The sequence below is a fragment of the Schistocerca serialis genome, chromosome 2, assembly GCF_023864345.2.
Source record: "Schistocerca serialis cubense isolate TAMUIC-IGC-003099 chromosome 2, iqSchSeri2.2, whole genome shotgun sequence".
Classification (NCBI taxonomy): domain Eukaryota; kingdom Metazoa; phylum Arthropoda; class Insecta; order Orthoptera; family Acrididae; genus Schistocerca; species Schistocerca serialis.
The window spans coordinates 1,045,847,910-1,045,872,453 of record NC_064639.1 but is presented as its reverse complement, the minus strand read 5'-3'; the positions used below and the strand labels follow the sequence as shown (position 1 = coordinate 1,045,872,453).

The 24,544-nt window shown below is 38.4% G+C and overlaps 1 protein-coding gene across 4 annotated transcripts in view; it reads left to right on the top strand.

Moving 5' to 3' along the window:
• Positions 1–22,161, top strand: part of LOC126458475 (leukocyte elastase inhibitor-like) — a 200,202-nt gene extending 178,041 nt beyond the window's left edge. The window contains exon 8 of one of the 4 annotated variants that reach the window (XM_050095563.1): positions 21,774–22,161. In XM_050095563.1, the coding sequence (XP_049951520.1) occupies positions 21,774–21,910 (137 nt within the window). In that variant the 3' untranslated portion in view covers positions 21,911–22,161. The remainder of the gene's footprint in view (positions 1–21,773) is intronic. The other 3 variants (XM_050095567.1, XM_050095569.1, XM_050095564.1) reach the window with 3 other exon arrangements.
• The last annotated feature ends 2,383 nt before the right edge of the window (positions 22,162–24,544 follow it).

Here is a 24,544-nt window from a genome sequence, read left to right as displayed (position 1 = left end):
GGTCCACGTTGTGCAGTAGAAACTCGGGGTTTCCGGGGTCCTGTGCAGGAGGAGCATTCTGTCGAGCGTAGAATGCCGTAGCAGGTGTCCGTGACGATGTGTACAGCGCCCGGTGTGGTATGCCGGCAGAGGTTAGAGTTGTCCGGCCAGGGGAGGCAAACACGGGAGATACGAACTTTCCCAGTGTATTAGTGGCACACGGGGTGAAGCGTTGCTTTCCACAGTCGAATGTCCATTCTGCGGTCACGGCATCGTGCACTGCCGGAAAGACTGAAGGCTGTGACATTGTCTATTGGCACAAAACCGGTGATACACAGCGAGCGACTGCAATGCATTTTCGCAACTCAGGATCACCAGTGTGGGTTTTCTTGGCTATGGTGATCGACCACGCACCGAAAACTCCAACTTATTACGATAAGACACTTTTATTAAGGTTCGTATATTTACAGAAACACAAGAAAAACAATACACAATTTCACAACACATGTATCACTAGTGAAGTCGCAGGTGAGACTCGAAAGAAACTCGAGTCTCCAAAGACCGTTTACTCTGCACTTCGCCGGTGAAGTTACTGGTAAATGGAAATGAGCGTTTGGCGTCATTGGCCGGGAGGCCCCTCGCGGGGCAGGTCCGGCCGCCATATCGCAGGTCTTATTACATTCGGCGCCACATTGGGCGACCTGCACGCCGGATGGGGATGAAATGATGATGAACACAACACAACACCCAGTCCCTGAGCGGAGAAAATCTCCGACCCAGCCGGGAATCGAACCCGGGCCCAGAGGACGGCAAGCCGTCACGCTGACCACTCAGCTACTGGGGCGGACAAGTTACTGGTGATCGACTGTCATTTTAGTAGGACTTCCCCTACATACTAAATTTCTGTAACGTGCTTGTCTTTTGTTAATGCATAACTTGATTAATTTCACATCCCTGAAGGTCCTCCTGTTTAATGAGATCAATGGAACTGGAATCAGTGAATCAATGAAAAGATGATTAAAGCTCTCAATCCATTGTTTGCACATCTTCACAAGAATACTCTGAGTAGCCTGCCCCAAACAACCTCCATTGGCCAACTTCTTGGAGGGTTTAATGCTACAATAATGACTATGTTACTTGTAAAGTTGAAGACATGTTGAAATTTCAGTTTAAGATATATAGTATGTATTACATTATTTATTATTACTTTATATATTACAGCTTGAGAGTATGTTGAAATATCTGTTTAAGTCACAATATTATGAAAAGGATAGTTGCTACTCACCATATAATGGAAATGCTGAGTCGCAGATAGGCACAACTAAAAGACTTTTGCCGGCCGAAGTGGCCGTGCGGTTCTAGGCGCTGCAGTCTGGAACCGCAAGACCGCTACGGTCGCAGGTTCAAATCCTGCCTCGGGCATGGATGTGTGTGATGTCCTTAGGTTAGTTAGGTTTAACTAGTTCTAAGTTCTAGGGGACTTAGTGACTCGTTCCACATCGTTAAGAAATATCGTGTTCGTGATCCATGGAACTAGTATTAATCTAGTCTAATCTAATCTAGAAGTTGAGTCCCATAGTGCTCAGAGCCCTTTGAACCATTTTTTTAAAGACTTTCAGAAGATTAGCATTTGGCCAACAAGGCCCTCATCAGGAATAGAACAGACACACACACACTCACACAAATGCAATGCACACACATAACTGCAGTCTCTGGCTGCTGGGACCTGCTGTGGCCTCAGCAGCCAGAGATAGTGGTCATGTGTGTAAGAGTTGTGTTTGCGTGAGTGTGTGTGTGTATGTTTTATCTCTGACAAAGGCCTTATTGGCCAAAAGCTCATTTTCTGACAGTCTTTTTGTTGTGCCTGTCTTCAACTCAGCATCTCTTCTATATGGTGAGTAGCAACCATACTTTCCATAACAGTGTGACATTCCATCCTGGATTTTCCACGGTTTGCTGACAGAATCACTATTTTTTAAGTCATCAGTACAGTTTTATTATGTTATTCTTCTGACAGTATTGTTTGACTTAGCATTTCATGAATGAAAAAAATGTTATGTCCATTGTTATCAACATATGATTGCTGTTAGAAGCCACAGAAGCTGACCACACTTCTGTTGTTAATGACTTTTGTGTGGTATCGTTCTACTGTCGATGTGGCAATAATGGTTCAGTATTGACTTCAATATATCTACAATATGCACTGTTCAGCACTCTGCTTATTGTTTCACTGGTTGTGACATCACATCAATAAAGACTTCAATGGCACATCAGCAGCTGAAGAAATATGTCATGTGTGATGTAGAATTACATAAAAGCAGAACTCATAATTTATTATTACTGTACTTCACAGACATTGCCTGCTTGATAATGAATAACATAACTGATTCCGTAGCCCTGACAGCTCTTCTTCATGACGTGTGAAGGAATGAAAGAGGTGTTTCATTAAGCATGAGATTTGCAGGAAGAAATCTGAAACTTTGGATTGACAGCCAAGATCAAAATATCAGAATAATATTGGTAGTTGTTAGTAGCTGATTACCCAGACATAATGCCACTGTAAGATAAGTAAATGCAGAAAAGACAAAGTAGACATAACAACAAATAAAATAAGAAAAAGGAAGTAACAAGAAAAAATACATCTTGGTAGAGTGAGAGCGACAGATGGTGGGAAATGGTTTCGGTGGTGGTGGTGTGGTGGTGGTGGTGGTGGTGGTGGTGGTGGTGGTGATAGTGGTAGTAATGCCAGTTACATGGAACAGGAGTAGTATGTATGCTGTAAAGGAGAATAGAGAAATTAAGGCAGATGTAAATGGTACTTCTGGCTGCTAAATATTCTGCTGAAGTTCTAATGTAGTGGTAACTATTAATTGTATTTCTTTACAATGCTTAATCTGAATCTCACTAACATACACACAAAGCGATGTAGATGTTAACTGGAATAAATTTGCTGCTTTTATTTCCATCAAAATTGACTTATATTTCAGCTATACCTATACTGGTTTATAAAAGGATCCCAATTCCACAGGAGCCAGTGTCTTTTAAGGCAGACCATTCTTTCATATTGTTTATAAAAGAAGGCCAAGTGCAAACCAATATTTTTGTTGGACACTTCAGTAATTCATGAAGTAAATGATATTACACACAATAGCTATTTTATGGTGCAAATCTGTTAATTTTGTTGCAGCGAACTTAAAAGAAACAGAAATGTTATGACTAATTTCAATATCAGTGTCATTTGAAAAAGTACTCAAAATGTATGAATATATATTGTAACATTCTATTTAACACTGCTTCTGACAAGAAATGTAAATTAAAATTAATACAAAAATGTATGCAGAACAATAAATGTTTTGATTCCAACTTTGCTTTTCGCATGTCACTGATTCTTTGTTCCAGATGCTTTATTTTGTTATTTACATCATGATTTTCTTTATGATAACTAGTAGAGTAGCTTTTACTTTTGCTGCATGATATTTTATCATTAGTTTGTCTCTCCTTACTGCACAGCACAGTCATTTCTTGAGCATAAATGCTTTATTTCCATGGGTAATTTAATTGTTCGGTAAAGAGCTCTATCTTTGCGTGACTAGGTATTAAAATTGGTTCTACTTATGATCAAAGACCTCTGAAAACATGCTCTTACAAGAAATATCACATTAAGAAAATGTAACTGATTTGTGGTACTTGCACTGCTTTAAAATCAGAACTATTATTACTGTAGAAAGAAAATACTGATATGAAGAATATCAAAATATGCAACTGTGTGAATCCTAAAAGTGAAAAACATACCGTATTTACTCGAATCTAAGCCGCACTTTTTTTCCGGTTTTTGTAATCCAAAAAACCGCCTGCGGCTTAGAATCAAGTGCAAAGTAAGCGGAAGTTCTGAAAAATGATGGTAGGTGCCGCCACAACTAACTTCTGCCATCGAATATATGTAGCGCTACACAGGCATGCTTTGCAGGCACAAAGATAAATACTGACGCCAAAACCTCTGCGTCAGTAAATAAATTAAAAAGGTGGAAGACGAGCTTTTTTCTCTGCCTTGAGTTTCGACCACTGCATTTTTATATATTATCCAATGAAGTAAATACAAATTCCATATTGTTCATCTTCGAATGTCGCAGCATTTCAATGTACTACGAAAATCCGACTGGCAAGATTGTTTGGTATGTTTGTCAATATGGCCAACTCTATGTTCTTAATTTTTCCCTACATGTGAGAAGAGATGGTTGCTAATAGGAACTTTTATGAATTGTGAATCACATGCAGTATTCTCTTCACCATAAGTATAATATGAATATAAACATTTTGCCATGTATTCTTTCGTGTTTGCTGCTATCTCATTTAAACCCTGTCTGCCGAATAAACTACGAAACTAGAGTGAGACAACAGCAAACACGGAAGAATATACATATCATGTCATGTTTATATTCAATTATTCTTATGCCTAATAGTGATACAGTCAGAAATGAAGCACGGCAATTGACTAGATTTTTAAATCTAAGATGACTCTAATTTCTGTGCAGAATGTAATGTATTAAAGATGTGTCTGCAAAGATTTTTAAACAGAGAAATATTTTTGCTAAGCTCTGGTTCAGAACATCTTCTATCATACGCACTCTATTATTTGGTTCTTGTTGATCATTTTCAAAGAAAGCAGCAGTGTAAGTAACAACAAATAGCAGTGTCTTGCCATTGTTTCGCTTATGAGACAATTCCTCTCTCTCTCTCTCTTTTTTTTTTTTTTTTTTTTTTTTTTTTTTTTTTTTTTTTTTTTTTTTTTAAAAAAAATTGTACGCGGCGGTAGCGTGTACAAAAGCAAACCATGCCGCAAGCGGCGACAGGTCATAAACACTCATTATCACAATGCAACAATGCATGACACTGTACAGTAATGAATTTTCAGCTTAGAGTGACGAACACCTATAACAAAGAGAACGGCACTTATCGGATCAAAGAAAAATAATCAATCAATTCAAACCAGACGAAGCACGTGAAAAAGGAAGGGTACCTGTATAAATACGGATGGAGTGCCTGACACATAGCAATGGCTACTTGGTAAAGCTTAACTCCTAAGCTTACGACTCGAACCAAACTACTGTAGCTGTATCGTCATTCATTCGACCTAAATTGTGTCTCATATTACAATTGACCAACTTTGTTTCGATTTGGAGGTGCGGCCTAAAACTTTTCCCTCCCCTTGAATTTCGAGTCTCAAATTTCAGGTGCGGCTTAGATTCGGGAATATTTTTTTCCCCTTGATTTCGAGTCTCATTTTTTCAGGTGCAGCTTAGATTCGAGTGTGGCTTAGACTCGAGTAAATACAGTAACCTCAAGATCACGTGTAGTGATAGGGCTATAAACAATCCAGATTAGTTCAATTCACAAAGAGATGAAATAACAAATGCATTTATAGTGGCTTTAGAGCAATGTGAAAACAAAAATTTTTGTAAACTTAGTGACATTTCAAAAGGTTACACAAATGCATCTAAATCAGTTTTTAATGATGTAAGCCTGCACAGTTAAACAGCACAAACTCAGAAAATAAATACCAGTGGTGCAGTGTTACAAGAGAAAGAAAATTAGGCCTCAAAGTAATATTTCTGTAAATAGGAATGAAGAATTTCTCTTCATAGGAGACTCCTTCCTTAAAAATATTGTGCCAAATTCAAAAGCTGAAGTGTATCCAGGCGTTAGGCTAGATCAACTAAACAGCCATTTAAAAAACATTGCTACTAACCAAAACGGTGTCAAAGTAAAATCAAATTTCAAGAGCGTATTCATGTATGTTGGGACAAACTTTGCTCGGTACAGCAGTGAGGCTGAAATTATTAGTGAATCTCAAAACTTGATTCGTACTGGCAAATCTTTGTATATTAACTCAAGACTGGTAATAAGTGGTATTTTGCAAAGGAGATTGGTAAGTGACTCTTACACAAATAAGATAAACGGTGGAATTAGGGACGAGTGTGATAAGCTTGGCATAGTATTTATAACCCCAAATAAATTTATAAGTAACAAATGTCTGGGCGTAGATGGTGTACGTCTAAACAGGCTAGGCTCAGTGACTGAGTAAAATGTTTTAGAACATTTGCAAAATCATCAATAATCAGGGAAACTGGCAAAGTGTGGAAAGGATGTTAAAACAAGAGCATCAACTTAAAATAAAAATATAGATATATTCCAACAAATGATTTACTTTAAAGCATTCAAAACAGCGATAAAGATTTTCTAATGCACTGGAATATAAATGGTACAGCCTCAGATTTTTGTAACCCAAGTTATTCTAAAATTGATGGACAACAAGTTTTACTTTCCAAATGTTCAAATTTAAAAATTGTATGTTTAAACGAACATTGGATGACTAAAGACAGTGTATGGTTTCTAAACAAAATTAAACATTTACATTTTCCAATAGTTTTTGTAGAGGTAACAAATCTTGTGCGGACTCCTGCATCCTTCTAAATGACTCAATAAAATGTTTAAGAGAGAACTGAGTCCAATTGTTTGAATGAGGAAGGTAATTTTTAAAGTTGTGCTGTGGTGCTAATTGATTTAAATACTGAAATTGTGTCTCTGTACAGAGTTCCCGGAAGTACTGTAACAAAATTCTTTTTATCCGAATTTCAATGTTTGTTAGAAGGACTTTAGAAAGTCAGAAAGAAAAAATTGTAACTGCAGCAGATTTTAATATAAATGTATTAAATAATAATAATGATGCTGTAAATTTTTGTGGCTTAGTTCAGAAATACGCTTTTAATTTAAATTTCACTGAATGCACTAGAAGAAATAGCCACTCTGAAACATGTAGTGACAATATTCTGACAAATTATCGGTTTGAGGATGGAAGTAAATTCTGTTTAGATTTAGTCATATCAGATCATTTGGCACTGCTCATAGAGTTTCCAAAAATAGGGAAACCAAAATATGTGAAAACATATTTTAAAATGAACTTTAGCAAAGAGAATATAAATAAATTTTCTAACAAACTAAGAACTATAAACTGGACTCTGGGTAACAGTACGTCAAGTGTAAAAATTTTTAAAACATTCCTAAACTGTTTCCTAGATGTTTTCAATGAATCTTTTCCCCCTCATGCCTGATGACAAAGAGTGGCCAATAAAAAAAAGTTTCTAGTACTAGGAAAAGACAGCTTCACAATGAGGTAAAATGTGAGAAAAGTGCTGACTTTGTGGGGTATGTAAAGAGATATAAGAATACATTCAAAAAAGTTGCACAGGGAGCAAAAAAATTGGCTGACAACATGTATATCAGTAAACATGAAAATAAATCAGAGGCAATTTGGGGTGTCATCAAATCTGAATTGTTGTTGTGGTCTTCAGTCCTGAGACTGGTTTGATGCAGCTCTCCATGCTACTCTATCCTGTGCAAGCTTCTTCATCTCCCAGTACCTACTACAACCTACATCCTTCTGAATCTGCTTAGTGTATTCCTCTCTTGGTCTCCCTCTACGATTTTTACCCTCTACGCTGCCCTCCAATGCTAAATTTGTGGTCCCTTGATGCCTCAAAACATGTCCTACCAACCGATCCCTTCTTCTAGTCAAGTTGTGCCACAAACTTCTCTTCTCACCAATCCTATTCAATACCTCCTCATTAGTTACGTGATCTACCCACCTTATCTTCAGCATTCTTCTGTAGCACCACATTTTGAAAGCTTATATTCTCTTCTTGTCCAAACTAGTTATCGTCCATGTTTCACTTCCATACATGGCTACACTCCATACAAATACTTTCAGAAACGACTTCCTGACACTTAAATCTATACTCGATGTTAACAAATTTCTCTTCTTTAGAAACACTTTCCTTGCCATTGCCAGTCTACATTTTATATACTCTCTACTTCAACCATCATCAGTTGTTTTACTCCCTAAATAGCAAAACTCCTTTACTACTTTAAGTGTCTCATTTCCTAATCTAATTCCCTCAGCATCACCCGACTTAATTAGACTACATTCCATTATCCTCCTTTTGCTTTTGTTGATGTTCGTCTTATATCCTCCTTTCAAGACACTGTTCATTCCGTTCAACTGCTCTTCCAAGTCCTTTGCTGTCTCTGACAGAATTACAATGTCATCGGCGAACCTCAAAGTTTTTACTTCTTCTCCCTGAATTTTAATACCTACTCCAAATTTTTCTTTTGTTTCCTTTACTGCTTGCTCAATATACAGATTGAATAACATTGGGGAGAGGCTACAACCCTGTCTCACTCCTTTCCCAACCACTGCTTCCCTTTCATGCCCCTCGACTCTTATAACTGCCCTCTGGTCTCTGTACAAATTGTAAATAGCCTTTCGCTCCCTGTATTTTACCCCTGCCACCTTCAGAATTTGAAAGAGAGTATTCCAGTTAACATTGTCAAAAGCTTTCTCTAAGTCTACAAATGCCAGAAACGTAGGTTTGCCTTTTCTTAATCTTCCTTCTAAGATAAGTCGTAAGGTTAGTATTGACTCACGTGTCCCAAAATTTCTACGGAATCCAAACTGATCTTCCCCGAGGTCCACTTCTATCAGTTTTTCCATTCGTCTGTAAAGAATTCGCGTTAGTATTTTGCAGCTGTGACTTATTAAACTGATAGTTCGGTAATTTTCACATCTGTCAACACCTGCTTTCTTTGGGATTGGAATTATTATATTCTTCTTGAAGTCTGAGGGTATTTCGCCTGTCTCATACATCTTGCTCACCAGATGGTAGAGTTTTGTCATGACTGGCTCTCCCAAGGCCATCAGTAGTTCTAATGGAATGTTGTCTACTCCCGGGGCCTTGTTTTGACTCTGGTCTTTCAGTGCTCTGTCAAACTTTTCATGCAGTATCTTATCTCCCATTTTGTCTTCATCTACATCCTCTTCCATTTCCATAATATTGTCCTCAAGTACATCGCCCTTGTATAAACCCTCTATATACTCCTTCCACCTTTCTGCCTTCCCTTCTTTGCTTAGAACTGGGTTGCCATCTGAGCTCTTGCTATTCGTACAAGAGGTTCTCTTCTCTCCAAAGGTCTCTTTAATTTTCCTGTAGGCAGTATCTATCTTACCCCTAGTGAGACAAGCCTCTACATCCTTACATTTGTCCTCTTGCCAGCCCTGCTTAGCCATTTTGCACTTCCTGTCGATCTCATTTTTGAGACGTTTTTATTCCTTTTTGCCTGCTTCATTTACTGCATTTTTATATTTTCTCCTTTCATCAATTAAATTCAATATTTCTTCTGTTACCCAAGGATTTCTATTAGCCCTCGTCTTTTTACCTACTTGATCGTCTGCTGCCTTCACTACTTCATCCCTCAGAGCTACCCATTCTTCTTCTACTGTATTTCTTTCTCCCATTCCTGTCAATTGTTCCCTTATGCTCTCCCTCAACCTCTCTACAACCTCTGGTTCTTTCAGTTTATCCAGGTCCCATCTCCTTAAATTCCCACCTTTTTGCAGTTTCTTCAGTTTCAATCTGCAGTTCATAACCAATAGATTGTGGTCAGAATCCACATCTGCCCCTGGAAATGTCTTACAATTTAAAACCTGGTTCCTAAATCTCTGTCTTACCATTATATAATCTATCTGATACCTTTTACTATCTCCAGGATTCTTCCAGGTATACAACGTTCTTTTATGATTCTTGAACCAAGTGTTAGCTATGATTAAGTTATGCTCTGTGCAAAATTCTACAAGGCGGCTTCCTCTTTCATTTCTTCCCCCCAATCCATATTCACCTACTATGTTTCCTTCTCTCCCTTTTCCTACCGACGAATTCCAGTCACCCATGACTATTAAATTTTCGTCTCCCTTCACTACCTGGATAATTTCTTTTATCTCGTCATACATTTCATCAATTTCTTCATCATATGCAGAGCTAGTTGGCATATAAACTTGTACTACTGTAGTAGGCATGGGCTTTGTGTCTATCTTGGCCACAATAATGTGTTCACTATGCTGTTTGTAGTAGCTTACCCGCACTCCTATTTTTTTATTCATTATTAAACCTACTCCTGCATTACCCCTATTTGATTTTGTATTCATAACCCTGTATTCACCTGACCAGAAGTCTTGTTCCTCCTGCCACCGAACGCCAGTTTTCTTTCTCCTGATAACGACGTCCTCTTGAGTAGTCCCCGCCCGGAGATCCGAATGGGGGACTATTTTACCTCCGGAATATTTTACCCAAGAGGACGCCATCATCATTTACTCATACAGTAAAGCTGCATGTCCTCGGGAAAAATTACGGCTGTAGTTTCCCCTTGCTTTCAGCCGTTCGCAGTACCAGAACAGCAAGGCCGTTTTGGTTAATGTTACAAGGCCAGATCAGCCAATCATCCAGATTGTTGCCCCTGCAACTACTGAAAAGGCTGCTGCCTCTCTTCAGGAACCACACGTTTGTCTGGCCTCTCAACAGATACCCCTCCGTTGTGGTTGCACCTACGGTACGGCCATCTGTATCGCTGAGGCAAGCAAGCCTCCCCACCAACGGCAAGGTCCATGGTTCATGGGAGGAAAAAATCTGAATTAGGAGTAAAGAACAAGTGCCAAGAAATTATCCAAATTAGTATTAAAAATTACATAATTATAGATTCTTTTCAAATGTCAATCTGTTTCAATGATTTTTTCATAAATGTGGCAAAATCAGAAGTAGGTATCACAGCACACCAGGACAATGTAGATGTCAACTTTGTAAATATAAAACAAAATGCAAGACTTAAAACATTCAAAAGAATTATCCCAAAAGGTGTAGAAGATGCTATAGCGTCTTTAAAAAACAAGAAGTCAGCTGGTTGGGATGAAATTCCAACCACTGTAGTCAAGGCTTTTTATAACATCACTTCTCATCCATTGTCTAAAATTATTAATGTCATTTGAGGAAGGATATTTTCCATAAGTGTTAAACTATGCTGAAATAAGACTATTGTTCAAGAAAGGCTAACCATCTGACTGGGGAATTACCTCCCTATTTCCTTGCCGCCAGCTTTTGCTAAGGTGATAGAAAGGATTGTTGCAAAACATCTAGAAAACTTTCTCATAGAAAATGATATTGTAGTTAAATATCAATTTGGATTTCGAAAGGGGATAAATACAATAAATGCCATCACAGAATTCACTGAAAAGATAAGCTCTGCTTTAGACAAAGGTAAAAAAGTCACAGGTACACTCCTGGAAATTGAAATAAGAACACCGTGAATTCATTGTCCCAGGAAGGGGAAACTTTATTGACACATTCCTGGGGTCAGATACATCACATGGTCACACTGACAGAACCACAGGCACATAGACACAGGTAACAGAGCATGCACAATGTCGGCACTAGTACAGTGTATATCCACCTTTCGCAGCAATGCAGGCTGCTATTCTCCCATGGAGACGATCGTAGAGATGCTGGATGTAGTCCTGTGGAACGGCTTGCCATGCCATTTCCACCTGGCGCCTCAGTTGGACCAGCGTTCGTGCTGGACGTGCAGACCGCGTGAGACGACGCTTCATCCAGTCCCAAACATGCTCAATGGGGGACAGATCCGGAGATCTTGCTGGCCAGGGTAGTTGACTTACACCTTCTAGAGCACGTTGGGTGGTACGGGATACATGCAGACGTGCATTGTCCTGTTGGAACAGCAAGTTCCCTTGCCGGTCTAGGAATGGTAGAACGATGGGTTCGATGACGGTTTGGATGTACCGTGCACTATTCAGTGTCCCCTCGACGATCACCAGTGGTGTACGGCCAGTGTAGGAGATCGCTCCCCACACCATGATGCCGAGTGTTGGCCCTGTGTGCCTCGGTCGTATGCAGTCCTGATTGTGGCGCTCACCTGCACGACGCCAAACACGCATACGACCATCATTGGCACCAAGGCAGAAGCGACTCTCATCGCTGAAGACGACACGTCTCCATTCGTCCCTCCATTCACGCCTGTCGCGACACCACTGGAGGCGGGCTGCACGATGTTGGGGCGTGAGTGGAAGACGGCCTAACGGTGTGCGGGACCGCAGCCCAGCTTCATGGAGACGGTTGCGAATGGTCCTCGCCGATACCCCAGGAGCAACAGTGTCCCTAATTTGCTGGGAAGTGGCGGTGCGGTCCCCTATGGCACTGCGTAGGATCCTACGGTCTTGGCGTGCATCCGTGCGTCGCTGCGGTCCGGTCCCAGGTCGATGGGCACGTGCACCTTCCGCTGACCACTGGCGACAACATCGGTGTACTGTGGAGACCTCACGCCCCACGTGTTGAGCAATTCGGCGGTACGTCCACCCGGCCTCCCGCATGCCCACACCACGCTCAAAGTCCGTCAACTGCACATACGGTTCACGTCCATGCTGTCGCGGCATGCTACCAGTGTTAAAGACTGCGATGGAGCTCCGTATGCCACGGCAAACTGGCTGACACTGACGGCGGTGGTGCACAAATGCTGCGCAGCTAGCGCCATTCGACAGCCAACACCGCGGTTCCTGGTGTGTCCGCTGTGCCGTGCGTGTGATCATTGCTTGTACAGCCCTCTCGCAGTGTCCGGAGCAAGTATGGTGGGTCTGACACACCGGTGTCAATGTGTTCTTTTTTCCATTTCCAGGAGTGTATTTTTTGTGATATGATCAAAGTGTCTGACTCGGTCAATCACTTACTACTTTTATACAAGTTAGAGAGGTATGGGATCATGGACAGGACATGATAGGGGTTCAAATCTTATTTGTCTGAAAGAAAACAGAGAGTTATTCTAAATTAAAATGGGGAAAAAAAAATCATTCTCCATCTGGAAAACGATTTGTACAGGGATCCTGCAGGGCTCAATTTCAGGGCCTTATCTTTTTCTGCTGTACATAAGTGATTTACCTTTAAGCATTGATGTTCTCTCCATTTTATTTGCAGTTGAAATCTTGGTTTTAATCGAAAATGTCAATCTAGAACCAATTCATGATACAGTGAAAAATATAATGGGGAAACTAGAATTATGGTTTCAGCAAAATGGATTAAAACTCAATGTCACAAAAACATAGTTAGTGCAGTTCAGTGCTAAAACATCATCAGCATCTCTCAAAAAAAAAAATGCATGGTGATCAGGAAATGACTGATGCATGTTATATAAAATTTCTAGGTCTAAATCTTGACAAAAATTTAATTGGAAGGCACATGTAGACTTCTTAGCAAAAACAAACTGAACAGCCTAGCTGATGCGATGAATGTCTTATCTAGTTCCACCCTTACGGACACCAAGAAGATAGTCTTACCACAGCTGCTTTGAAACTATAATTCAGTATGGAATAATTTTGTGGGGAATCTCTATGAACAGATTGGGTTTACTTACACTTCAAAAGACAATCATAAGAAACATGTGTTTAGTCCAAAAAAGAACATCATGTTGCCCATTATTTAAAAAATTAAAAACACTAGCCATTCCTTCTCTGTACATCTATGAAATTTTTGTTTTCATATACAAAAATCAAACTCACTACACAATTTTCATTTCAACCACAATTGCAGTACACAATTCCCTCTCATAATTTAAAACTTTACACTCAAACACCATGTACATGGGATTAAAAATTTACAATAAATTAAATAAAACGAATTTGTTAATTATGGAGTTTGACCCAGTAAAAAGATTGTTATTTAATACACTAGTGGAAAACATTATTCATTGGAAGAATTCATGCAGGACAGTTTGGCAATTTGAAAAGAAAAGAAACCATAAAGATTATGTATTGTATAACAAATAGTTAATACATTGTATAAATTATATTGCAAACTGCAAAATGTCTCTAAGTGTTATATATGTTGTTGTTAAATTGTTCATGTCCAAAAATTCAGGTATGCCTGCTTAAATATGTTAATTATCATAAACTTGTTTTTTAAAAGTAATTTGACGTATCTTCACTACAAAAATCTTTGATTTGTAACTCAGGGTGTATATGGGGACAAGGAAAAAAATTCCTGGGTATCCCAATTAAAAATACACTTTCTCCCAGGTGAAAACACACTTTTTACATGTTAAGAGACAGTATATTTTGCCTTGGAACTGCAAATAAGGAATTCAGTGTTTTGTGTAGACTGTGGTGTGGAAAACCATTTCACATGGAGTGTGTGGGGCTCACCAACAGTGAAGATCGCATTTTAAAGTCGCTTAAAATACATTTGTGACAACTGTGAAGTGAGGTTATCTGACGAAATCTCAGAAGACATTAATGCAGGGAAACATGAACGAATCTTGTACTCTAAGAAGCAATGCAGTGTTGATCTAGTTGCACCAGTGAATACTCTTAAGGAAATTGTGAAAAAACTTATCAGTGATAACAAACAAATAAAAGAAAAACTAGACACTGTGATTGCCACAAACTCTCAGTTAGAAATATTGTTACCACGAAGTGAAGAAGCATCTCAATCATCGAGAAACACAGCAAGACAGTGTGCAGAGGATGTAGAAAACAACATGCCATGTGTTATAGCCGGAAATAAAGAGGTAAACATCGCTAATCTGAGGCAAACTTCAAATACTGGTCTGGAGTGTGTCGGAGAAGCAGCACCTACCACCTTCACCAATCACAACAGCAGCAAAAAGCCTGCAAATTCATCACATGGTAATTTTCCAATGATAAATAACGTTGGAGACCCAAACATTGTTAGGGTGGCATCTAGTACAAATCTAAACAATGAGTGAGTCAGTGAAACTTAACCCCACATTAAAAACAAACCAAATACAGATGTAAACAATCTGTTGTTGTTGTTGTTGTGGTCTTCAGTCCTGAGACTGGTTTGATGCAGCTCTCCATGCTACTCTATCCTGTGCAAGCTTTTTCATCTCCCAGTACTTACTGCAACCCACATCCTTCTGAATCTGCTTAGTGTATTCATCTCTTGGTCTCCCCCTACGATTTTTACCCTCCACGCTGCCCTCCAATACTAAATTGGTGATCCCTTGATGCTTCAGAACATGTCCTACCAACCGATCCCTTCTTCTGGTCAAGTTGTGCCACAAACTTCTCTTCTCCCCAATCCTATTCAATACTTCCTCATTAGTTATGTGATCTACCCATCTAATCTTCAGCATTCTTCTGTAGCACCACATTTCAAAGGCTTCTATTCTCTTCTTGTCCAAACTATTTATCGTCCATGTTTCACTTCCATACATGGCAACACTCCATACGAATACTTTCAGAAATGACTTCCTGACACCTAAATCAATACTGGATGTTAACAAATTTCTCTTCTTCAGAAACGCTTTCCTTGCCATTGCCAGCCTACATTTTATATCTTCTCTACTTCGACCATCATCAGTTATTTTGCTCCCCAAATAGCAAAACTCCTTTACTACTTTAAGTGCCTCATTTCCTAATCTAATTCCCTCAGCATCACCCGACTTAATTAGACTACATTCCATTATCCTTGTTTTGCTTTTGTTGTAAACAATCTAATGGATGAAAACTCCTAGGAAGGCATCAATACAGACTGACAAGAAGTGAAAAACAAGCGAGGAGGCAGAAGAAATTTAACTGTAGTGAAACAAGAAAATGAACTGGCCAAAACCACTGAAGACACAGGAAAAGAAAACATCTTACAAGACTGTGCTACAAAATGGAAATTCTGGTGAACAGTGTTTGAGGCCCACTATACACACGTTTGTGAATGCCAGCACTAAAATCAGAAATAAAGCCATTATAGATATTGGCGATGAAAAAGGAATGCTGTATGGTGACAAAAAAGCCTGGTTCCACCTACGCAAACTAAGAGGTGACATCACAGCTGAAACTGTAACTAACTTCTTACAGAACACTTTCCCAAATCACAACAATTTTACAGCTGAAAAACTGGAAACAAAGGGAATAAATAATAGCTTCAAAATTTGTGTTGATTTAGACCTAAAAGATAAAATAATGGACAACAGTATATGGCCGAAGAACACTGTGATAAAATGTTTTGTATTCCGGAGGATACCCAGTGCACCAGTGCGATAAACTCCCAAGACCAAGAACATTCCAGTGAAAAAGGAAATGATATCATTGAAGAAATAGCGAGTGTAAATGTGCAGTGCCTCAGAACAAAACTTGATACATTATCACTGTTTGTTGACGAAGTGAGATCTGATGTATTATGTATATGTGAACACTGGCTAGCCCAACCACAAACATAAATACTACAGAAACAATGAATATTTAGAAATGGTTTAGTGAAACTACTATCCATGGTGGTGTGGCTGTGTATGTAAATAGTAAACTCAGTGCCAATAAAATTGACTTAAGTAAATTATGTGTAGATCTAGACTTAGAATTAGCTGCTTTGGGACTGTCAGATGCCAACTAAATTGTTGTTTCTGTCTACCATTCCCCAGATGGAAATTTTGAAAATTTCCTCAACAAGTTGGAAAGCTATCTGTGTTACCTAGTGCACTTAGGGACAAAAATTGCTTTATGTGGAGACTTCGACATTCATATTGGAGAAGGTAATGATGAAGAAAGAGCTTTCATGATCTTAGTAAGCCGGCCGGAGTGGCCGAGTGGTTCTAGGCACGGTCGCAGGTTCGAATCTTGCCTTGGGCATGGATGTGTGTGATGTCCTTAGGTTAGTTAGGTTTAAGTAGTTCTGAGTTCTAGGGGACTGATGACCTCCGATGTTAAGTCCCATAGTGCTCAGAGCCATTTTTGAACTTAGTAAGCAGCTATGGGATATTCGTAGGAAACTCTCTACCAACAAGAGGAGCTATTTGTCTTGACACAATTGTGACAAACCTAAATTGTTGGGACTGCAAAGTAAGTGTGGTGGACCCTATACTAGCAGATCACCATGCAGTAATCATGAAGTTATGGACAAACTCAGTAAGTACTCAACAAATTCCCAGCTGGCATTCAAATTATGTATTCAGAAATAGAATTATTACAAAGAAAAGCTTAGATGATTTCAAAACTATAATGTCTTCTATAGATTGGCACCAAATAATTGATGAATTGCCACCAAATTCTGCATTCAATCACATGTTACAGACCCTTAAAGTGAAATTTGATGAACATTTCACATTAAAACTCAAGAGATATTCAAATGCTAAATCAAAATGTAGACAAAAAACTAACAAAGTAAAGAGGTGGTATGCTCCTAGACTAGCCAAAATAAATTGTATCGTCCAAATACTACATGACAAGGTCAAAGCTGCTAAAGATATAGATATTAAGGATAGACTGTACTCTAGTTATTTACAGACCAAAATGATCTACGGAAAGGAAGTAGAAAAAGCAAAGAAGGAAAACAATGCCAGATTTACTGAAGAAGCTCACAATCCTTGTAAAGCAGAATGGGACCTGGTTAATGAGCACAGGAAAAAGCCCACCTCTTGCTCTAATTCTTGCAATCCAGATGAGTTTAATGACTATTTTATAAGAACAGTGGAAAACACAGTAGATAAAATTCCTGATTTTGGAACAGATCCTGCAGTTGCTGTGAAATTTGAGAATACATGCAGCATGGTAATGTGGAAGAGAGTGTATCCAAAAGAAATAATAAAAATTGTAAAAAGCTACAAATCTTCAGGGAGCCCTGATATTCATGGCATGTCCTGTACTATGTTAAAAACTATAATCAGTGAAACTGCACAGCCATTAGCAGCAGTAATAAATAAAAGCCTCTGTGGAGGGGAATTTCCAGACATCCTGAAAGTAGCACACACAGAGCCTGTTTACAAAAAAGCCCACAATTTACAAAAAAGGCAGTCCACATGAAGTGTCAAAACTACAGGCCCATATCTATAATACCAGTACTAGTGAAGGTGATGGAATCGATAATGAAAGAACAACTTTGAAGGAAATAGTCTCTTTTATGATGCTATGTCTCCGCAATACCCCTTTTTTCCAGGACTGCTAGTTCTGCAAGGTTCACAGGAGAGCTTTTGTGAAGTTTGGAAGGTAGGAGATAAGGTACTGGTGGAATTGAAGCTGTGGGGATGGGGCGTGAGTCGTGCTTGGGTAGCTCAGATAGTACAGCACTTGCCTGCAAAAGGAAAAAGGTCCCGAGTTCAAGTCTCGGTCCGGCACACAGTTTTAAACTGCCAGGAAGTTTCATATCAGTGTGCACTCCGCTGCAGAGTGAAAATCTCATTCTGGAGCACTACACTTAGCAGTCCGCAGCTCATGGTCTTGCGGTAGCATTCTCGCTTCCCACACACGGGGTCCCCAGTTCGATTCCCGGCGGGGTCAGGGATTTTTCCTGCCTCAAGATAATGGGGTGTTGTTGTGTTGTCTTCATCATCATTCATCCCCATGGAGGAAGGCAATGGCAAACCAGCTCCACTAGGACTGTGCTTAGTACGTCAGTGCGGGTCTCCCGCATCGTCCCCTATGCTCCTCAGAGTATGAGACCTCATCATCATCATACTTAGCAATCACAAACAACAGCTCATTTGATCAGAGATCCATACATAAATTCTAGGAAGCTGCACAGGTCACACCAATATTAATGAAACGGAATATGAGTTATCCGCTGAGTTACAGACCTATGTTCGTAACATCGATTTGCAGTAGAATTTTTGAATTTGATTTATTGACAAATAGTGTAATGGAAGCAGACAGTTGGTCCCAAACTAATTACTTATGAAGCCAACTGCTAGAGCAAAATGTTTAGTTTCTGATAATCAGAGCCATAACAGGGTGTCATTAAAAACAACAAATACAAAATCCAAAATTATCACTTTTAGAAAACCATAATACAATCATCCTAATTTATCCTCTTTATTGAACAAACCATAATCATGGTACGTACCCCATAGACTTTCGATCTAGGATAGAACTCAGTAGCTGAATGCCTTTTTCAGCATCATTTACAGAAATACAGAAATCTGTAATGAATAGAAAATAATGTTTCCCTCCTCTTGCAGCATGTGTCAACCACTTCCATCATCCTGTTCAGTAATTCAGCAGCAACAGAAGGATATAAAATGTACATGGCATGTTTTCCTTTTACAGAAGCAACATTACATTTAGTTCATTGGCACAGACTACGCCCACATACACATAAGACTTAACAGTGGTTCCATTAACCTGCAACAGCCCTAGGTTACACACTGGAAACAACAGCATTTCATCAGCTTAACAAATAATACAAAAGCCCCTGTAACAAGGTCAGCAGTATCAGACTGCTACACAAACTATTAGAGAAACACTGGTGCCTTACAAGAATGCCTTTGTTGTTTCACATCCTGGAGGACCTCCTCACTATGGATCAATTGGAATGAAAGTAAATCTAATCTAATCTAATCTAAACCTTTAGTGTTCCTTTAAAATGCCATTGACACATTGCAAAGGACTGACCACTATTAAATCCAGCATCTTGTCTCCAAACCATAAATAGTACTTTGTATTTAAAAAGAGATAGACGATGACAACAGCGATGAACAGTTCCAAGTGACTACTTCAGTAAACTCTCAGCAGAGGCACAGTACATCATACCTTACTTTGAACATTTTATTAATCACATTTACATCAACACAAATGCAGTTATCATGTTTTCCAATCAAGAATTGATACTTCTGCAAAAACACTCCCTGAAGCACAGCACTGAGCACACCACTTGTTCCTGGCCAATTCCCTTGCTTCACCAGTCATGCCTTGCCTGCCACATTTCCACCCTGCCCCACAGCAGTCAACAACCACTTCACTCACAGCTGATCACCACTGGTAGAGAATCTCCAGTGCTTCCTAGCCTGAAGATAGGTCACTGTTCCTTCATTCAACTATTAATAAGTGCCAACATGGCACAATAGCCAACAAGGATTCAGAAAATATCTTTCTTGTGAAGCAAAACTATCTCTTTATTCACACAAAGTGAAAAGTGTTGTTGACAGTGGATCTCAAATTGATTCCATATTTCTAGATTTCCAGACGGCTTTTGACACCATTCATCAAAAGAGACTTCTAATCAGATGTGTGCCTATGGAGAATTGCCTCAATTGTGCAACTGGATTCATGACTTCCAGTGAGACATGGTCACAGTTCATAATAATCAATGAGTAAAACAGACATGACAACTGGTTTTCTCAAAGGATGTGTTACAGGCCCTGTTCCTAATATATATAAATGACTTAGGAGACACTCTGAGAAGCCCTCTTAGATTGTTTGAACTTACCACCAGATGATCAAAACCAATTCCAAAATGATATAGACAATATATTTGTGTTGTGCAAAATGTGCCAATTGACTGTGAATAATGAAAAGTGTGAAGTCATCCACATGAGTACTAAAAGGAATCTGCTAAAGTTTGATTACACAATAAATCACATACAACTAAAGGCTGTGAATTAAACTAAATACTTAGGGATTACAGTTATGAATAACTTAAATTCTACTGATCACATTGATAATGTTGTGGGGAAAGTGAACCAAAGACTGTGATTTATTAGCAGAATACTTAAGAAGATGCAGCAAGTCTAATGATGAGACTGCCTACATTATGCTTACCCATTGTCTTCTGGAGTATTGTTGCATAGTGTGGAATCCACATCAGATAAGACTGATGAAGGACATTGAAAAAGTTCAAAGATGGACAGGTCATGCAATATTATCATGAAATAGGGGAGCAGGTGTTTTTCATTGTGGCAGGATCTGTTAATGAAATTTCAATCAACAATTTCCTCCTCCAAATGTGTAAACATTGCTACTAGGGAGCAATGATCACTGTAATGAAATAAGAGAAATCAGAGCTCACATAGATAGATTTAACTATTCATTCTTCCTGCACACTCTTCAAGAATGGAAAGGTAGAGAAATAGCTTGACAGTGGTGCCAGGCACTTAATTGTGAATTGCAGAATAGTCATGTTGATGCAGATGTAGATATGTAAATTTCACAGAAGTTGGGCATCCTTCTGTTGTTAACACTCTATCATGGTCTGGCTTTTGTATGTTATCCTACTTTCATTAATGCAGCAATAATTCTTGAGCATTGGCTTTTCTATATCTACAGTATATGTACATTGTTCAGCACGCTGCTTATTTGTTGGTTGACTGTTGTATCACATCAATACAGACTTTGATGGCACACCAGCAGTTGAAAAACTATGTCATGTATCATACAAAATTATATGAGAGCTTTGTGTGATGTAGATAAAAACAGCAACTGAACAGTGTAATAGGAAGATCATTTGCTTTTCAAAGATGTTGCTTTTCTTCAAATATAGTGATCTAGAAGTAATGCAAAAATTATCTGTGTATGTACATTGGCACAGCTTATAATTTTTTATTAGTGTATCTGACAGAATTTTACTCCTTATTAATGTGTAACATGACTGATTTCATATGCTGAAAGCTCTTCTTCATGATGTGTGAAGGAATGAAGGAAGTGAATGAACAAAAATGTAAAACTTTGAATTCACAGCCAAGATCAAAGTACCAGAACAATATTGGTAGCTGTTAGTAACTGATCATCCAGACATAAGACCACCATGAGATAAGTAAATGCAGAAAAAACCACAGAAGGAATACATGCCGTAACACACAAAATAAGAAAAATGAAGTATCAAGAATTAAAGTCACGCTGATAGAGTGAGAGATACGAATGGAGAGAAAGGGTTTTGGTGGTGGTGGTGGTGGTGGTGGTGATAATGCTAACTTCATGAAGAAGGAGGAACTATGTTGTAAAGGAGAATGGAGAAACTGGACTGAATGGAAATGATACTTCTAGTTTCTAAACATTCTGCTGCAGTTCTAATAATGTGTTGACTGTTAATTATATTCCTTTGAAGTGCTTAACCTGAATGTAACATACACACAAAGCAAAACTGACATATGTTCAACAATTTTATATCACTCAAAGTTGATTTTTATTTCAGGTGCAGTTATCCGTTACAGGAAGGCCCAAATTCCATGTGAGCCAGTTTCTTTCAAGGCAGACCATCCTTTCACATTCTTCATTAAGGAATGCCAAACACAAACAAATATTTTTGTTGGACACTTCATCATTCCATGAAGTAATTAATGTCAAACATAGCAGCTATTTTGTGGTGTGAATTCTGTTAATTTTGTCACAACTAATTTACTAAAACAAAAATATTACAATTAATACAACATATCAATGTATTTATTAAATATGCTGAAAATGTATGATAATATATCTTAACATTCTGTGTATTGTTGCTGCTGAGAAGAAATATGAATTTAAATTAACAGAGAAAAATGTGTAAAACATAATAAATGTTTTGATAACAACTTTGATTTTAACATGTCACTGATCATTGGTCCTGGAGGAATTATTTTACTAAACAACTTTGATTCCATCAGGAAATATTGTGCGAAGCAACCGTAGACTATAAGGAAGGTGAAGCACATAGCAGTCAGTTGCAATCCCATTAGCTTTTATTATTCTTGCAAATCTAGATTTCAGCTATAAATAGCCATCTTCAGCATGTGGGATGCTATCCAGAATGAATTCAAGTTTGCACAGCCATTGCTACAATTGTTAAACCAGTTCACCTTTGGTATTTGGAATGCAATGCTTAACAGACACATGATTTGCTGGCAGGTGATGCTGCATTCCTCTCTGCTAGCCACATGCCTGTGGCTTCCCAGCTGATCAGGTGTCCATTACATGCTGTATTCCGAATGCTGAATGTGAACTAAGTTTAACAACTGTAGCAATGGCTGCTGAAACTTGAATTTATTCTGGATAGAAGATTGCTATTTATAGCTGAAATCTAGATTTGCAAGAATAATAAATGCCAATTGGATTGCGACTGACCGCTGTATGCCTCTCCTTCCTTTGTTTTATGGTATTTATATCTTCATTTTCCTAACAATAACTGGTAAAACATCTTTTGCCTTTGCTGCAGGAGATATATTTTATTATTATTCTGCCTCTTCTTACTGTACATAGCGATTATTTATTGAGCACAAGTACTTCATTTCCACTTGATAGTCTAATCCTGTAGGAAAAGCACCACCTTTATGTAGCTCTACATTAAAATTTGTCCTGCTTTTGAGTGGAGACTTCTGAAAATATTCTCTTACAAAAAAGAACACATTAAAAAGGAAGTAGCTCATCTGCACCACAAACACTGTTGTTGGAGGCAGGAAGAGTAACAGAGCGTTTCTGACGAGCAAATTAGACATTCAAAATCATCAGTTAACCGCAAGAAGGATGTGAGATACACTAAATGAAAATATATTAGAAAATTTCAGCCAGAGTGCAATACCAAACAAGGTTCTAAACTTGAAGAATGCACCAGTATTAATGTTGCAGTATTTTTAAGAAAACTGAAAAAGGAAAAATTCCTTGGTAAGGGTCTTTTGGATCTGCAGTTACTTCTCGTGAAGTATGCAATGCAAGGCAGACTGCAAGTAATGTGTAGCAACTAAATAAGAATTAGGAATTGACACACATCTATATAATGAGAAACATATGTGGCTTTTAGTGTGAAGAATATTCTGGCACTGAGCGAGGTGGCACAGTGGTTAACACACTGGACTCAGATTCAGGTGGATGACAGTTCAATCCCGCATCCGGCGATATTGATTTAGCTTTTCCGTGATGTCCCTAAATTGCTTCAGGCAAATGCCAGGATGGTTCTTTTGAAAGGGCATGGCTGACTTCCTTCTCCATTCTTCCTTAACAATGGGACCAATGACCTCGCTGTTTGGTCCCTTCCCCCAAATCAGCCAACCAATCAACCTCATCCCTTCTTCACCCCCAATATTCTGGCTTCAGTTGAAGACACACACGGAAGAACGGGCTAAACCACAGTTTTTAAAAATTGAGAAAAAGAGGGATCTGTAAGTGACAGTGTAAAAACTATATCAATTTACTTTACTATTATTTTTAACAATGATTCTTACAGAGAGAACCAATTAATCTTTCTGATCAGTCATATCTTTTATCATGTATCGTAACATGAGAAATAATAACTGATTAATAAAAAAGAACAATATCAAACACTGACAATCGCAAATTACCATAACTCTAGCGAAATGTGTTTTTCTAGTCTTATCACTGTATAAAAAGTTTAATGTAGTTTAAATGAATTTATTCTAAAAAATGCACACAACACATTTGTAATTATGAACAATCAGTGTTATTTTAGTAATTCCTGTAAATCCTTCAGCACTGCAGGTTTTATAAGTGTTTTATAAATCTTGGACCATCATAATTGAGAGGAAATGTCAAATTACTAATAGTAAACCTATCTAGTATTTGTTTTTGTTCTAATATTTACAGTATCAAAATTCTCAAGCGTACCATAAAGAAAAACTTAAATTGGCGATTTTTCACAATTTTCAAACCTGTAAGCTTGCCTAATAAACCTTCTGCTCAGATTCAGTTACTGTTAATCTCTGTACCTTATTAGAAAGATGTTTTACAGTAAGAAGCATGTCACCTGTCATTTTTACAACATTGGAAGGTTATTTTACTCTTGCCTTATTAATGAGTTCTGTCCACTGATCTGGAACATAAATGAAAGGTAACTGCCTTTTCTTTTTTGCATTTAGTCCAAAATCATGATCACAGGGTAAATACACATGATCTGGTACTAGATACTCACATTTCACAACATCGAATCTCCCTGACTGTATAAAGTACAACCAAAAGCTAATAAGAGAGAAGTTTTTT